We start from the raw sequence: 18225 nt of genomic DNA on the forward strand, positions 1-18225 counted from the left end.
ACTTAGTTCACTGAGCTATCCTCACACGTTTCTACGTATAGCATTAGAATGGAATTTCCAAAATGTACAAAAGTACATAGAATTCAATAAAATGAAGTGACACAAATAAGATGGAAAAAAATCACAATTAATTTCATTGCCAATACAGAGATTGTATGAAGATACACCCACACACACTTGCACACATACAGACAATGAATGCAAAGGAACGCAGCTTAGCACCCAGGCGACGAACAATGGTCTGGAGGGTTGCCCAGAGCAATGCCAGAGGTTAAGATGAATTCTAAACCTTCCAGCCATCACCTCTTTTGTTTTTCTTGGTCACCCAGACTGGGATGGGTATGCCCAGTTATGGGTCCTGTGCCTGCTGGGCCTTGAAAACCAAGCTACTCCTCGCTGATGAGGCCTGACAAGTCCGAAACATGTCTGGGGATGCTTGTAGTCTTATGCAGAAGGGATTTGACCTAGCAGTTCATCCTGGACTGTCCCTTCAGGTATAGAACAAAGCCTGATTTACATATGGTCTTTCCCCTTTTGTAATGGCTTGGCAGGCAAACAACAATGGTCTGTGGGGTTGCCTAGATAAATGTCAGATGTTAGGATTAATTGTAAACCTGCTAGCCATCACCTCTTTTGTTTGGCTTTGAACAGAATACTATTTCAGAGCCGCCATCATTATGTCCATTTTGTCTGGAGGTAGTTTACTCAATTTGACTGCACCTGAGACTGATTGTCAGGAATTCCAGGGCTTTCTCAGTGTTGACTTGACATGAGACATGCAGCTGTGCATCATCATGCTAGCTTACTGTAGTAAAGGCCTAATATCCCCATAAAACTCATAATATCACCCAATGGCCAGAAATACACATTAATCAGTGAATGGGCAGGGCATATCTCATAAGGGAAAATACTCACTGTTAAGACATTGAAACCAAGAGACCATATACAGAAAACACTAAATAGGATGTAATAGGCACTCGTATTGCATTGTATAATTACACTGGGTGCGGGAACCATATGAAAAGGCACAGTCAGAATACAGGGGATGTGGCCTATATCGCTCATAAATGTCCCCTTGTTAAACTGCACTTTAATAGGGAGGCAGAAGGTTGCAATGAAGGAAGCACCTGTGTAAAATAATGTGCTAAATTCATCAAAAAGGTGTCATTTTATTGTCTTTACTGTTGTGTCTTTGTCTAATAAGACCATTAAATGCAATTCATTATGCTGCTGTTCCAAAAATCCGATTTCAGTAAGATACATGAAATAACATTGTGCTCTAGCACCTTGAAGCGTCTTTGGTTCAAGAAGGAATAACAAATGATGATCTCAGACCAGATAATCGGACAGACACAAGGAATATGGCAACATACAACTATATTTTCATTTAACAAATCAGGGAGAACTAACAGGCATCGGACTGGTGCATGCACACTCACACAGTAGCTTGATTACATACAGGTCTTATACCCCAATATGCATAATCTATGATGCCATTCTAAGTGGCAAATTATTAAACCTATTGAGGGAAGGGGATGGTTAATGGAACATATCTACGTATAGAACATATACAAATTAGTACATCATTGGCTACCCCCGATCTGTAGGGCACACATTGAACTGCCTCTAAATACGTATATTACTGATTATAGCGGACACAATGGCAGTGGATTGGTCTATGCAACATTGTATGTTAGCTTGCCCCTTAGACCCACTGATTGGTTGTCATACTATCCCAACTTTGGACTTTCGGCTCTTTAGAAGCACCTACGTGAAACAGAACTTAGATGTTTGAATCCAATCAGACTACTCCCTGTTTTTCCAATTAGTCCACCATCTCTCATCAGTCGGCCATAAACCAAAGTCTTCTGTCTGTATTTGACCTTGCAACCTGATCACTGTTCTGGAACATTCAAGGGAGTGTGAGCACACCATGTATTTGTCTGCGGCTCTAATGAATATCCCTTGTTTTTGACTTCTGGGTCACATGTGAAGAGACCAAGAATCTGTCAATTTCAGCCTTCTATTTACTGCTATTTTATTCAGTTTTGCAGGGTTCTGTTACTCCAACCTGGCCTTTAGAGACTTGCTCACTCTACTCCACCCTACTTCCAACACTTTTAATTGTCCAATACTTTGGCCTTACAGATATGTTCTTCTTCTTTAATATTAGAGAAATGTGCCCTTTTCTTTTATTGGTTAACTACCTTTGTGCCTTGCAATTATTCCTTAAATTGGTATCCTTGATCCTAAGTCAACATAGACATTCTTTTTTTTTTTTTTTTTTTTTTATTGTTTCGGTAGTAAATTTACTTTACACCTTTACAAAATTTGATCATCATAAAAATACATTTAAAAAGATATTATATACATGAAAATAATACAATAATATTGCGTCACCTCACCTAAATTCATTTCCTCTAAAGAATACCTTAAGACAGATCCATTCAAATATACAAATACAAATACACAGTAGGCACAACAAAAAATCACCGACAATACTTCATAATAAAATACCCACCACCTAGAAACTCCCATACGCATGATAGCCAGAGGCAAAAAGAGAAGACATAGCAGGCAATCAAACAAAACGAGCATAAACACAGACAAAAACAGAAGAGAAAACAGCAGTTAAGCGAGGTACAAAGCTAGATACTGCATCCATACCCCTTATTACCCATGGGGATAGGCCAAACCCATCCTATTAAAAAAAGTACAATTCATTAGTAGCAGCTGTTCTTCAATCAGTGAAACAAGTCTAACAGTTGCCAAAATAATGGCATTCGAGGAGCCCTGCATACATCTTAACCATACTAAGTTGGCTTCAAACTTAGAATAAGAAAAAAACACAGAATCCAAACAGCATAATCTTTGCTTAGCGAAAAATTCACAGTACATAAAGAGATGTTCAAGAGTTTCATTTACAAACTTACTCTGGCAGAATCGACATTCATCCCACCTCGCCAAATCCCTATACCCAGCCCAAAACCGAATACGTCAGGAAAGCATAGGATATAAGGCAACCTTGGAGTAATTGCATGTCTGAACATAGCATAGGTCGAAAAGGAGGAATAACCCCCGATCTTATCAGAATTTTGTGCCCAAGAGTTGCGAAAGAAGCGAGTTTTAACTTTAATTGGGGTATTAATCAAGTCCATCAAAGTCATATTAAGCGAAGTTAGAGTCTCCATTATTTCTACCTTCGCTTCTAAAACCGAAGCCGGGCAATTTTTATCCAACATTAACTGAAAATCCTCATAAAGTGAATTTGGGGGAGGCAAAAGGATTTTATAGAAAGCATTTAACTTCCTCCAAAGATATTTATCAGCCAGACGATAGAGCCCCAACTCATGTAATATGATGGAATTTGGAACATAGCCTGGTATCCCTAAGATTTTCTTCCAAATTTGTCCTTGGATCTGGTTTAACAAAGGCCCCAGCTGCAACAAACATATATCGAGCGTATAGAGCAAAATGGGCTCTATTTTCATGATGTAAAATTGGATAAGGGGCAAAAGAGAAAAACTGCAGTATTTAGCGAAAATTATTCGCATTTGACCCATAAGCGGGCTGAGCTTCGCGTTCAGCAATGTCCGCCATCCACCAATTGAGTTCCTATTCGACAGGTGATAGCCCAGGTAAACAATCGAGTCCCTCCTAAAAATAGGCTGCTGATTGATAGTAAAGGTAAATCTAGGCATTTTTTTTTTTTTTGCCGTGAAAATCATAATATGTGATTTCACCGGGTTGACAGTCATGTTGTTCTGCAGACAATATTCATAGAATATGTTTAATTTGTTCTGAAGACCGAATGGCACTCTGTCGAATAGGATAATGTCATCAGCAAATGCCAACCAATGCAGTCGCATAGAGCCCAATGTTACAGGAAATGCATTAATATCTTTCCAGAGATTCTCAATATCTGCGAGATATAGATTGAATAAAACCGCAGCTAGATTGCAGCCCTGTTTGACCCCTATCCACGTAGGAATATTGGCAGAAAGAAGCCCTTTGGCATTTATCCGAATCTGACAAGAGGTATCCGTATGTAAAGCAGCAATTAGGGCCACCAGGGTGGATGGGATGCCATAAGCCAACATCTTCTGCCAAAGGCACGCTCGCAGAACATTGTCGAAGGCACACGTGAGATCCACGGCTGCCATGTAAATGGAGCCCTTTGATTCTCCATGCACAGATCTCCTAAAATGTGCTAAAATTGAGGCATTTAATTGAGTACCCATGGCCCTACGAAATCCTACCTGAGCTTTGGACAAAATATTAAGGGTCCTTATATGGGTTTCTAATTCCACCAAAATAAGTCGTGAAAAGATTTTTGCAGCTGTGTCAATCAGAGCAATAGGTCTAAAGTTCGCAGGATTACTTACCACCCCCTTTTTATGTATGGGAATAATAATGGCTGTTAGCCATGATGTCGGAATGATCCCAGTATGATAAATCGACTGATAACATGGAAGTAAGTATCTGGCCCAAAAGTGGGGATCGGACTTAAACAAGCATGGGGGCAGCCCATCAGGGCCGGCTGCTTTAGATGGATTCAATTGCTCAATCGCCCATATAATATCATTTAATTCCCATGGACAGATCACCGGAAGGGTCAAGTGCACGGGGGTACTTTCTGAATCGATATACCTATCAGGTACAGAGAATTTCAAACCAAAGAACCTCTCCCATTCTGGGCCTAAAATAACAGCCACCGTGCGAAGATCGACCTTTCCTGTTGGATTTCTTAAAATGGCCCATAAGTCCCAGACTTTTTTTTTGCACAACAGACCAATCATATGTTGGTTGGCTAAAATGTGGGCTGCCCGACACAACAATCTTAATTGGTGCTTATAGCGCGCCACAATCATGTTTTTTTGACGAATGTAACCAAACAGACATATGACGCGCTTCCTTAGAAACCGAAGATCGCAATTTCTTTGCTTTTTTAAGCACGCAACCTGAGAAGCGTTGACCTGGGCAACCCCAAATTCAGCCTTCTCCAAGGGATCTTTCGCAACATCTACCAGATGCATGTGGATCATGTTAGCATTTATTTCATTAATTTTGGTCACATTCTCTATAGAAATCCTAGCGTCCCAACTCACTAAGATGTCCCTGTTTACCAAAAATGTCACTTTCCTACACACAGCAGGGTGCCATTTTACTGATATAGTGTGTCTATCACATACCAATAGAGATGCAGGGGCAGAAGCTGCATATTGTTCACACCTCATATGCAGACGAGAAAACAGCATATGATGATGGCTCAGACCTAAGTCTAATATCAATATGGGTTCAAGCAGCCCAGAACTCGCTTTAGAAGCGAATAAATAGTGAATAAGTGAGGAGGCTAAACCTCGATGCCATGAGAACGGAATGGATTGTGGAGCCAATTGTATTGGATATAGCCCCCATGATTGGAAAAACAATAATAATTTCTGCCCTCTGTCCTTGGCCTGTTGAGTATAGGCTGAGCAGCAAGAAAAGGAGCATGTTACGCTCTTTAGGTATATATAGCAATTCAAGTCGCCTCCAATCATGATTTCATAGTCGGGGCAAGCACTGGCTGCATAGGATAGAATCTGTTCCAGATCCTCCAGTAACACGTCCAGAGGAACAACTTTAGGATTCCAATATATTGATAATAAGAGTAGATTCAGATCTTTAAAGCCTTTGAGCGTCAGTTTTACCAACACACAAGAGGCCGATGAATCCACTACAGATGCTATGACTTTTAGTCCGTTATTTATAAGAACTGCTATACCTCCTGAGGGGCGACCTGTGCTAAACCTTGCAGCCGCAATGGAGAAACAAGAATAGCCATCTAGGCTAAAGGCGTTTAGTGACATGGTTTCTTGAAGAAACAAAATGTCGGGTCTCTTGTCTGGCTCAACTTGCTTGTGCCATGCTGTGAGATTGCCTAACCCACAACAATTCCAAGAGGCCACCTTCAAGTATGGAAGTTATGAGCCTGGATTGGGCTCTATATTGGCAACTGCCACTTTTATCAAAGGTTCCAACCAGGCTAATCCACTTAAGGCTTGCGAAAGTGACGCCAATTGGATAGATAATTTGTTAATTTGTGAATGAGGCAGGTCACCAGCCAGAGCATTTGAACATACTGGAGGGGGGGGCTGAACCCATTCAAGGAATGCCCATGCAGATTCCATATCAGAGAACAATCTAGGGACAAGCCCAATGGAATAAAAGTCTTCAGCAAATTCAAATAACATTTTAGTAATAATTTGCGATTGAACTCTACTAAGTACTCTATTGTTATTGTGGGTCGCTAATTTGACCCAATCCAGGTCTTTGGATGAGAGATTTCTTAGTGCTGGGATTTGAAAAAATGCATTCATTAGGAAGGATCTATTTATACGAGCGGGCCCATTTATCTCTGGATTACTCGTCCACCCTATTATTAGTTTCATATCCTTTGGCGTTTGCGCAAAGGATGGCGCTTCCAGGTCTGACCCTCCCGGAGCTACTAAGGATGGGGACTCAACTTCAACACAAGGAGCACACGCCGGAGACACTGAAGCTGAAGTAGTGAGAGTTGCCCTAACAAGGTTGCTCGGCTGTTCGAGGGGTCCCTCCTGTAAGGGAGCCGGGCCCAGGGACCCCAGGACATCCGGATTAACCATAATAGGAATCTCCTGGATAGAAGCGGGACTTTGTAAGGGCGCCATTTCGGCCTCTTGCTTGACCGCTGTCGACCCTATAGCCACTTTTTTAGAGGCAGTATTGGGGAAGAAGCAGTGCATCTTAGGTTGGAGCTTGTCGGTAACTACCCTTACCGGGGGACGGGGCACAGTGTGAGTGCTTCCGATCTTCAAGGCGGCAATCTGCAGATGCCGCCTACTTTCATCGTCTAGATCATACAAGGCCATTCCCAAGTCATCGTGGCAGGTACCATTAATGGGACATGGCCCCACCTCCGTCACCAAAGCATTTTCGGGGCCGGAGGTGGCCGTGTCGACTTTCTTTAGTCTCGCTTTGGTCTGTTTCAGTCGCTTCTGAGCTCTTAGAAAAGATTTCCTAGCTTTCCGCGAAACAAAGTTTCTACCCTCATGTTCCACGGGGTCATCCTCGAGGTCTGAGCGTGGTATAGGGGCCATGTCAGGGGGCTTAGTCTGATCATTAATAAAGTCCAACAAAATGGAGGGGCTGTCAGGTGGAGAGGCCTGCCTATCAACAGCCAAAATAGCCTCTCCTACGCCACCTTGAGGGTCTGGCGTACGCTGTACGTCAACAAGCTTATATACTAGCTGCTCCATCTGCAACAGACGCATATGTTGGAATTTCAAAGCCTCTACCAAGTTGATTTCCTCAGCCCATACGTGTTCCACTCTATCACCCTTTCCTCCACTCACCACCTGGGCATAAGATCTCTGTGGTGCTTCTATAGCACCAGAAACCCTATCTGTTTGAGTGCTTTGGGAGGCGGTCGTGATCCCACATGGGGGCTGGATGTGGGTAACTGCTATCCTTTCCAAAAGTGTTTCAACTTGGGCCAGGTGGGACGATCTAGATCGTTCCTCTGCCATAATAAAGCCTTCCACTTTTGCCATTTTGTCTTTCATTAAGGAAAGCGAACCCTGCATCTCCCTAATGGAATAATGCGTGAGCTCATGACCTCTATCTAGTAAGTTAAGTAGACTTGAAATTACGGGAAAGTTGAATGGATCAGCGGTTTGGGCTGGCAGCCGTAAGTCCTCCGGGGTAGAAGCCGAAACACCCTCTTCCTTAGGAACAGCAGGATCAAAGCCCTCTGTTGACATTCTGTTGTTCTGCACACAGAGCTTTCCAGTATCTCTGGATTCTGCAACCATGGTCTGTCTCTGGGGTATGTTGGTTGAATTCGACATGTGGCAGTGTCCATTTTCCTATCATGGCCGTCCTTGCCACGTTATATTTCCTCTATAGCAAACCTCTATATGTTTCCTTTCTTCCTTGCGTTGCTGCGTATTTACAGTTATTGACAAGTAAGTAAATTCAACTTTTTTTTTATTCCCGATTACTTTAAATTTAGGTACATGTTTCTCTTGGTGCTTCAGTTACATTGTTACTCTTAAGTATTTTTCATATAATTTCAGCATAGGTTTATATATCCCCTTTATGACATCACTCTGCCCTTGTCATATTTCCCTTTATTGTTCCATGATGTCCATAGGTGCGTGCTGACATCCTTCCATGCGGCATCCTTCCACAAATTTAGTGTGTGGGTAAATTCTGTTTGGCTGTCTGAGTGCATAATGTCCAGTATGATGGCAGTGAGGGGGTCAGGAGCTAGGGTAAATGCCTCCACCTGCTACACTACAACATTGTTTTAATGTTAGGGATGAAGAAACCTCTGAAAATCAGTGGGTGCCAATTGTGGGTATGAAAAGCAAGAAACAGAGAGGACAATGGGGCAACGTGTGTTATACAAGATATAATACACATATAAAGGTTTGCAAATTCTGAAAACATTTGAAGTCACAGACCCTCTCTCTGTGTATACAGGTTTGCCAATTGAACCATACCTTCTTTTCTCAAGAGAAAATCTAGCTAAATTAAAAAATGATTTCCTTGTACAAATATTCCTGGTCAGAATCCCATGAACTGTTGCATGGAATAAATGAGTACGTGTTTACAAAATCAGCAACCAGAAATCAAAATGTGATGATCTTTTATTTAGAAAGTGCAAATCCCAAGAATGATTTTGCAGTGAATGTGCATTTGAAGCCCCGCCACATGCTGGATCAATGCACACGCTTAGTGGAACTAGTCTACGTTGGTTATTCATTAGAATATTCCTCAGATCTCCGTCTGTGACATACCTACTTTTAGTCTGGCGGATTATCGGAAGATCAGGAGAGCGTTGGGTGATGTGAATATGGAGAAAGGGATCAATTTGGATTGGCTTGGTTGGAACCCGGGGGTGAGTGGTTGTGGCCTAGTTAGCTTTGCTTATAAACAAATTGTGTCTAATTTTAAGATGAATGATGCTGTGAGACTGGATTGGAACCAGAGGATTGGTGAGGACATTGAGGAGGATCATTGGTCTCGAATTTGTGAGAATGTGAAATTGTGCTCTTTGAGTCTGCTTGAGAGATTGCGTCAGATCAAGATTTTACATAGAATGTACTGGAAGCCTGAGAGACTGTTGGAGAGAGGAATGACTGATACCTCTGATTGTTAGGCGTGTGTACATGAGGTGGGCACCCTTGAACATGTGCTGTGGGAGTGTTCGAGGGTGAGGGGTATGTAGTTTGAATTTGACCTGATTTGTGAGAGGGTTCTCGATGAGCGAATTCCTATGGATTTTAAGACCATTTTGCTGGGCAGCACGGATGTAATGGATGACTTGAGTACCTCCCAGAGAAAGTGGATCTTTCGGGGAGGGATGGTGGGTAAGAAGCTGACATTGAGACATTGGAAAACCTCTACTCCCGTTACCAGTTAAATGTGGATTGCTGAGATGCATGTATTGGCGGATATTGAAAGGGTTTTGTATCTAAGAGAGAAGAAAATTGCATTATTCAACAAGATTTGGGGTAAATTTCTTTTATTGTTTTAGGCCTGATATTGAATGGGATGTGACTCTGTGGGTGGGGATCTGTAAATAGTTGGATGTTCTTAGTATGGATTTATATATGTTGTGCTTTTGTTATTTGTCTTTTCTCAATGCTGTAATTTTGAAAATAAATATTTTTAAAAAAAGAAAAGAAAAATAGAATATTCCTGTACACTCATGGGCACAGATCCTTTCCCCCAGCCCTAGATGTGATGCCAGAATGGCTGAATCACCTACCGCTTTGGTTGGAGACCTCTCCTTGGGCACATGGGACACACAGGAAACAGCAGGTGGGCTGGCCTTCCCTAGCAGCTTTCCTAAAACCGGAGATACAGCTGGGACTGCACACAGAGAGCGGCACCTGGAATATTGAAGTATAAATAAAAGTCACTGGGCTGGAGCATTAAATAGGCTCTGAAATGAAGGCAGCTAAAGGAGTCGTTGGCGTGTTCTGCCTGTGTCCAAGTGCTCAAATAACAAGGGGCAATTTAGACAGCATACACATTCTGAATTTGATGCAACTGATCCACACTAACGTATATGTTGGTAATGGTGCCACTACTAGAGAGTTTTCAAATCAGTGGCGTTATTCACAATGCAAATCTGCAGTGTATCCCTTTGAGGTCCCTAGCCTCGGGAGGAGAGCTCAGGGGCAACGTGCTTGTCTTGGAAGCAAGACTATGCAGAGTTACACAGGTTCGATCCGCGCGTCTGCACATAGAAACCTCTGGGTATCAAGCGCGTTATAAATAATCAATTAAAATAAAAATTAAATAAAAGAGCCCCGCCGCATCAGAGCGGCCCCCACACAGCCTATTCCCTGTGTGCGTAACCTTGTGTAGTTGCCTGTGTACTTTGAGACAGATGTCATTGTGCACTCTTCTCCAATGCAAGAACAATTAGATAATAATGCTGTTGTAAGCGTTCTCTCTAACAAATGTAGGTGTAGAATTACTTACTGAGCATATCAAACCCTTAAAGGGCCTCTGGGAGTTGTTGAACATCACCCTGTCTCCACTCCAGCTCAGGTTGACTATTTCTCTGTCTAGAAGACTCTACCCGCAAATTCTCCATGGCTAGAAAATGCAGTGTTTAATTTTACTCAGATTGCATCAACCACGTCAAACATATCCGATTGCTGGATCTGTGTAAATGGCTCTACAAACTTGTCCCCAGGCTTACCTTTAGTATCCAAACCGTTGTGGGCTGCAGCAGGCCTGCCTCCTCAAGGCGTTACCTTTTGCTTTACAAATTCTATTTCCAGGATACCTTTTCAAACTAGTCCAGATGCAGTGGCCTTCCTGTTTTAACAGTTTGGGAAAAGCTCTGCTGAGTTGGGAAGTACCCCTATTGTAATATGACAGTGCACCTGAAGAAAATGCATAGGGCTTCAGGAGAAATTAGTGGTGGAGACCAAACACCATTCGCATGTCCTGAAAATAGTGGGTACACTAGACAGAAGTATGCTCAACTGAGAGGTAATTTTGGATTCAAGACCGGGGTGGGGGAGGGGGGATTATGAATTCCACTGCCATTTGTGCCAAGAATATATGTACAGAGTTGTCGTCAGATTTTCAGGGATGATCATCAGAACCGCTGGTTCCGGATCATTGTATGCTCATCTAAAGGCCACATGGTGCTATTGGCTATGAGGGAGACTAGCATTCAAAACATTGCCTTCCAATTGGTCAGGCACATGCACAGTATGAACTGTATGACCGTCACCCAACATCTGCACTCCTGCCAGCCACCAAAATCAGTGGATACATTCTTTGCTAGAGAAGGTTACAGGGTCTTATGCTGTCACTAGGGGATGTTTCCTCTGGTTAGAAGTAGTAGAGCTAGAAAGCAGGCTTGTAAACATTTCCACAGGCCTTGATGTATTTGCAAATTCAACAGCACATGCCCCATTATCATTGTAGGAAGACATCTAATCTAATCCATTGCTCCCTATTCATTTCAGAACATGATGGCACTGGATTATCTGTTATCAGAAAAGGGGATGTATGACTTGTCATCAATGCAACAAGTTGTTTCTTACTTAATGGGTTAGGATTAATAATCATAGCAGCTTTATTCCATGCCATTTTAGTTAATCAGAGTCCTACCTGAATTCTTTCATAGGATGGTTTAGTTCGAGTTTTGGGACTGGGGGCAGAGCAAAGGATAGTAAAGGAGACCTGGCTGATGGTCTGCCCCACATTAGAGGGATATCTTGCATTTGTAAAATCCACCAATAAAGGTGCTTTTGGACTCCCATCGGGAGGTCTCGTGGTTGCAGTCAAACATTGCCAGGGATTGACTGCAAGACAAATGTCCTCCACCATGTTGGGGCACTAATAGTCAAACTACTAATTTCTAGAAAAGGGATCACACCGCAAATTCTGTGGCTATACTTCTGTTGGAACAAAGAAGCTTGTGAATTGGACATTTTACCTGCTTGTTTAATTGATATTGTGAATGAATGGAAATCTGTCTATACTCAGGGAATAATTCGCTTGGCAGGGACTTACATTCATGTTGCCCTATAATTCAGACTGAGGAAGAATACTTGAAACATATCCTTATAACCTTGTGTCAAATGGGCAAAGACCAAAGAGGTTCAAGATGGTTTTGTGCAATGTATTCCTTGGGTTTGTTAATGACAAATGGGGCTGTCCCAGGGAACATCCCGAGCCAACCCACATGGTACAGAGCAACATTTAAATCGGTCTTAGATTACTACTTTGTTGGCAGATTCTTGTTTGATCATTGCAGTAAGATTTTTGTTAATTCAACAGACGGCAGCGACCGTTGTATGGTGAGCCTTGATTTTGATGTACAAATGGGTAAAATTGAGGTAGGTGCTCCTCTGGGTCTACAATTGAATCGGGAAAAGTATCGGGTAACATGGAATGATGGTTCTATCAAAAGCATGAACTGTAAAATTAAAGCCATCCTGTCGGACACTCTATATGAATGGAAGCTTTTCTCTTTTAATGCTGCTCACTTTGAGTACTCAATAACAGATATTATATCTACAGTGTTTGCGGTCAAGGTAGGTCGACAATCAATAAAAAAAAAGGTTTATACAGGTACACTAAGCAATCCTCAATTGTCATCCTCCTTGACCTCTCAGCTGCCTTTGATACTGTTGATCACCAAAAAAAGGGTTATACAGCTGCACTAAGCAATCCTCAATTCTCATCCTCCTTGACCTCTCAGCTGCCTTCGATACTGTCGATCACCCCTTACTTCTCAATACTCTTTCTTCCTTTGGGATCTGTCCTCATCTTGCTTTCCTCTTACCTTTCCCACCGCTCTTTTGCTGTTTCTTGGGGTGGTCGAACCTCCCCTAATCGCCATCTGGACTGCAGCGTTCCCCAAGGCTCTGTCCTTGGGCTCTTCCTATTCTCTCTTTACACTTCACTCCTTGCTCCTATCATCTCTTCCTTTGGGATTTCTCATAATTTCTATGCTGACGACACCCAGCTGTTCCTCTCCTTTATTTCCTTCTCCCTTGACTTACATCTAAATCTCTCTGCCTGTCTTACTGCCATTAAAAACTGGATGTCATCTCACGATCTCTCTCTCAATACTGATAATACTGACGTCTTATTGCTTCCTTCTAACACACTTCCTCCTCTCTCTCCCCCTCCTTCTATTCATGTCCCCTCTTCTAATCTTGCCATCTCCACCCATGCTCAAAATCTAGGCATTCACTTTGACTCATCCCTCTCCTTTACCCATCATATCTCCCTTACCTCTCGCCCATGTCGCTACCATCTCTTCAATGGCTGTAAAGTCCTCTCTTCTCTCACCTTCCATGCCACCAAACTTTTAATCTCCTCCCTCATCTCTTTTCGCCTTTTCTATTGTTCTTCACTGTTCTTCAGTCTCCGCGCTTCTCATCTTGCCCCCCTCAAATCCCTCTACGACTCTGCCATCCGTACCCTCTGCCTTCTCTCTCCTCATGACTCCATCTCCAACTCACTCTCTTACCTAGTCTGGCTTCCCTTCCATTCTCAACTTAAATTTCACGTTCTATGCCTTTAAATCTCTTCATGACCTTGCCCTCCCTTATCTCTCCTCTCTTCTCTCATTCTATACCCCATATCGCTCCCTTCGTTCTGTGGACCTCTTCTTACTTTCTCTTCCCTCTCCCCCTTGTGCCTCTTCTCGCTTCTGCTCCTTTCAACTTCTTGCCCTCTTACACTGGAACTCCCTACCTCTTTCTAACCGCTCCATCCCCACCTACGCCTCCTTCCGTGCCTCCTTGAAATCACTCCTTCTTCATTCCCCACCCTGACACCTTTTCCCTTTCACCTTTCTCTCTCTCCCTCTAGTACCCCCTCATAGTTATTCCTACCTTCCCTCTTCTCTCCTAAGTCCCTCTCTCATCCTACTGACTCACTTTACTCCTTACTCTCTCTCCCTCTTCCTTTCCTTCCCCTCTTCCTCCTCTCTTCTTCATCCTCATATGTAAATTGTCCTACTTACTGTTTATGGGTTTGATTCATACATATTGTTGTTTGCTTCTACTGTTTCATGTTGGATGTATTCATGTTGTTAAACTGTAAAGCGCTTTCAATTAAAACCCTATATAAATAAAATAAACACAAATACAAAAACAAATACACATTTTCAAAGAAGAAATAGTGCACGCAAAAAAGAAATACAATGGAGATTAGGCGAATCGAAACTACCACTTATGGCAGGTTGCATAGCATAGCTATGAGGAAAAAGGTGAGGACATGATATAAAAGTACTTTAATGAGTATGCGTGCAGAGGTTTTACAGAGGCATGCTGAGCATATGCTCATGAACTTGAGGAATGCCGACATGGGGGCTTGCTGGGAGTTCATAAAGAAAACTAATAATGGGCAGTCCAGTGGTCAGATTAACCAAGTCTCAGAGGTTGGCCAGGTACAACATTTCACGTTCGTCTTTTCTTGTGATAACAACCTAGCTGTGTCTTTTCTGGTAAATAAAGAGGCCAATAAAAATATCTGGCAATTGGAAGTTAACCAGGGCTTAGTAAATATAGTTATTCACACCTCCAGTGAATCCAGGGCTCCAGGCCCTAGGGGACTTTCTAATATATTATTTTAAAAAGATCTGGACATGTGGTCTTCAGTCTTGTCCATTCTTTTTAAGGAAATTGTCTTGGGTGCACATATTCCCAAGTCCTTTGTCATACCCATTTATAAGAGGGGTGAAAGGACCAACCCCAAGAATTACGACTCCATTACAATTCTGGATGCAGAGGGATATATCTTCACATCCCTTGTATTAAGACATTTGAAAAATGGAGCTATTGAAGCTGGCAGACAAAAAAAAACAGACCGGCTTCAGAAAATCACATAGCACCACTGTTAATGGGATTATGATTAGGTGTCTTCAGGATTTAGCATGGTCAGGTAAATACGCCACTATCTACGCCGCCTCAATAGAACTGTTGCCAGTGTTTGACAGTCAATCGGAATGTCCTGTGGTCCAAATTGTCTAGTTAGAAAGTCCCTGAATGCCTTTTAAGAAACCTTATTTTACTACACCAAAATCGGTATATATAGGTTAGATTAGATCAATCTGGCCAACTTTCGAGGAAGATTGAAACTCATTCCAGATTGAGGTATGGGTGCATATTGGGCTCTTGCCTCTTTAACTCATATGTCTCTCATCTAGATGAATATTTGGATCCAGTTTCTTTCGCCTCTCCAAAGATACCCAATTGGTCTTAATTTGGATGGCCTATGCAGGCAATTTCCTTTTGGTTGATCATACCCCCATCGGCATACAGTTGTTATTAAGTGCCTTCTCTAAGTTTGCCAGGGCTAACTCTTTGGCTATTAACACCAAGACATCTAAAGTTATTCAGTTTACCAGGAAAAGGAAACTATTGAGTTTTGCCTGGTGGCTTGAGAATGAAAAGTTAAAAGTTGTAGAGAACTTTGTGTGCTTGGGGTTAACAATTTGCAGTAGACTTCATAAAGTTTTCATGGAAAGTCAGCTTAATCGAAGGGCTCTCCTTTTATCTAATCAAATGATTAAAGTCAAGCAGAGATATGGCAGATTTTCATTCAAACGGGCTAGGTTATTTTATGAGGGGAAAGCAGACCCTAAATTACAATATGGGTCGCAGTTACCCTGCCACAATGTCCTGATGCATTTTGATAAAATTGAGGATCTCATTTGGCAGAGGGTCCTTAAAGTCCCTAGTGCTGTTCCTGTGGTGGCTATCTGCTTTGAGCTAGGGCTTGAGACCCTGCAGATTGTTGTAAAGTGGAAGCAGCTGACACTGTTTGGTCATATCCTAACCCCCCCGGCAAACATGCTATACAAAGATTTACGTGCGATCTTCGAGGTCAAATACAATCACACTTTGGGAAATAGCGAAGATTATTGTGAGGTAATTTTGAGGGAAATTGCAAAGACAAAATAGACCTAGTGAACTGTCCTGCCTTAGTAAAGTGCTCATTATACTCTTTGAGTTGGTGTCAGAACATCAATAAATTGCTTGAGCACTCGTTCATGCAATATCTAATGGGGAGCACAAGAAATATGGGGTAATGGCACATTATTTGAGTGAATTCTCTAATCAGCATTAGAAAGAAGACTTCAATAGATTAGATGGAATTTATTCCACACAGGGGAAATTCTACTACATCGCTCTAAGATTAATGCTGAAGAAGCCTCCTGCTGCTTTTATAAGGTTGAAATAAATCCTGACACTTTGAAACATCTGTTGTTTATTGCACAGGTTTCCATGCACTGCACACATTATTTGTTGACAGTATTGTGAAAGAAGTTAACTTTGTGGATGGTGATTCCTTTTGGTTTTATTGCCTAGGGGGTAAACCCATTTCAATTTGTGTAGCTGTAACTGGCCTTTTAAGATGTTTACACCTGCTTATAGAATGAAATATTAACTATTGTCATTGTTGATGATGCTATACTGTATGGAAGAGTGACCACTTTTACTGTAATCTTAACATAAAGACAAATGTATTCTTTTTATAAAAGTTGAAGTTTCTTTGCCCAAATACAAATAATACAACAAAATAAATAACAATGATTTTCCTGGTAGTGCTTCCAAATACTTGCTGTGTAATTATATCTGTAAAAATAATGGGCCCATTTCTTATTCAATACTTCTGGTTGAGGCACAGTATAACAGGTTATCCAATATTGACATTGTTTTTTTGTTTAAATCAAATGTTATTATCATTCTGTAACACATCAAATCACTAGTATTCTACTGCACTTCAAAACATATTTAGCTCATGTCAGTGTTTGAAATTTCCCCTCCCTTGTTCCTCCCACCACTCCCCATGCATAGTCTAAAATAGAGAAAAAAAAGAACAACCACAGTCGCAGCTGTCTCCCCCCTCTTCTGACCTTTAGCCCTTCTACACCATTTCAACACCCATATTTAGTCAACAAGGGTAGCTACTTGCCCTCTATGTTCATGCGAGTCTCATTGAGCAGATGCGTAAGATATTCCATCTCATATATTGTCCGTGCTTTCTGCACCCACTCCTGATCTGAGGGAGCACTCACCTTTTCCACTGCAGTGCCACACAACTTTGCGCTGCCACTTGCAGTATACGCACCATGTGGCTCTCAGCCCATGCATTCTCATTTTTCAACACTACCCCAAACAACATTAAACCCTGCGATCTCCCCGATTGTATCCCAACCAGGTCCTTAAGTCAAGATAGCACTTCAGTCCTGTATCTTTGTATGAGGGAACACCCCCACCAAATATGGTAATGGTCGGTCTGCGGCTGTCGACATCATGAGCATTTTGAGTCTGCCCCTGCGTACATGCTAGCAAGCCTTGTCGGCGGGTATTGTCAATGGTGTATTATCTTGTAGGCCTGCATTCTGTATTGCAAGGACCTCGTAGATTTCTTAGGCCCCATACAAATGGCCACCCACTTCTGATCGGTGATGTCTATTCCCATGTCCCTAGCTCAAGTCTCCCTTCCCACGACACAATCAGCAAGGTCCCCTTGTCTCAATTCAACATATAACCACAATATTCGCCTCTTGGTACCACTGTCCCACAGTAGGATCCCTTTGAAGGGAGTTAGGTCCCTCTGAATGTTCTCTCCCTATCTAGGACTTGTCATCACCCCCTTGCGTTGCGGATAGCGGAAGACTGAGAGTCTTCCTATGCACAAGCATTCCTCCAATCTGGCCAGGGGTAAGAATTTATCACCCTCCCACAGCTGTCCCGCCCTTGACAGTTATGCCTCATACCAAGCCTGATATTGCATTGGTTACTCAATCCAATCCTGCAGGGGCGGTGCCCATATACAGCTGAGTGGCAATGGCCACGTCGACAGCCAACAAGTAGTTCCCCGCTCTAGCCACACCGACCAGAAAACTGCTAAGATTGGATGCATCAGTACTCTTTGGGGGATATCTTTTTGTGAGACCCTTAACCATTCACCTAGCATAACCAGTGTCAGGACCTGGTTATCCATATGTACCCATTGCTTCCCCACACTCAGGCCCAAGTGGTCCACCATAATCAGTAATTGCACCGCACTATAGTAAGCTACCAGTTTGGGGAAACCCCCACTCCTTTGTCCTCCGGCAGGACCAGTGTTCAATAAGCCACCTTTGGTCTCACGCCTGCCCACAGAAAACATAGCAAAGTCTTCTGAAGTTTAGCC

General features: G+C 42.4%; 1 protein-coding gene across 1 annotated transcript in view; it reads right to left on the reverse strand.

Moving 5' to 3' along the window:
• The window catches only part of LOC138469725 (vomeronasal type-2 receptor 1-like), a 164238-nt gene that overhangs the window by 101252 nt on the left and 44761 nt on the right, over nucleotides 1–18225 (reverse strand). The window contains exon 6 of the mRNA XM_069609030.1: nucleotides 9800–9923. Within this exon, the coding sequence (XP_069465131.1) occupies nucleotides 9800–9923 (124 nt within the window). The remainder of the gene's footprint in view (nucleotides 1–9799; nucleotides 9924–18225) is intronic.

Source organism: Ambystoma mexicanum, chromosome 1p (genome assembly GCF_040938575.1).
Source record: "Ambystoma mexicanum isolate Mex_15411 chromosome 1p, UKY_AmexF1_1, whole genome shotgun sequence".
In the NCBI taxonomy this organism is placed as follows: domain Eukaryota; kingdom Metazoa; phylum Chordata; class Amphibia; order Caudata; family Ambystomatidae; genus Ambystoma; species Ambystoma mexicanum.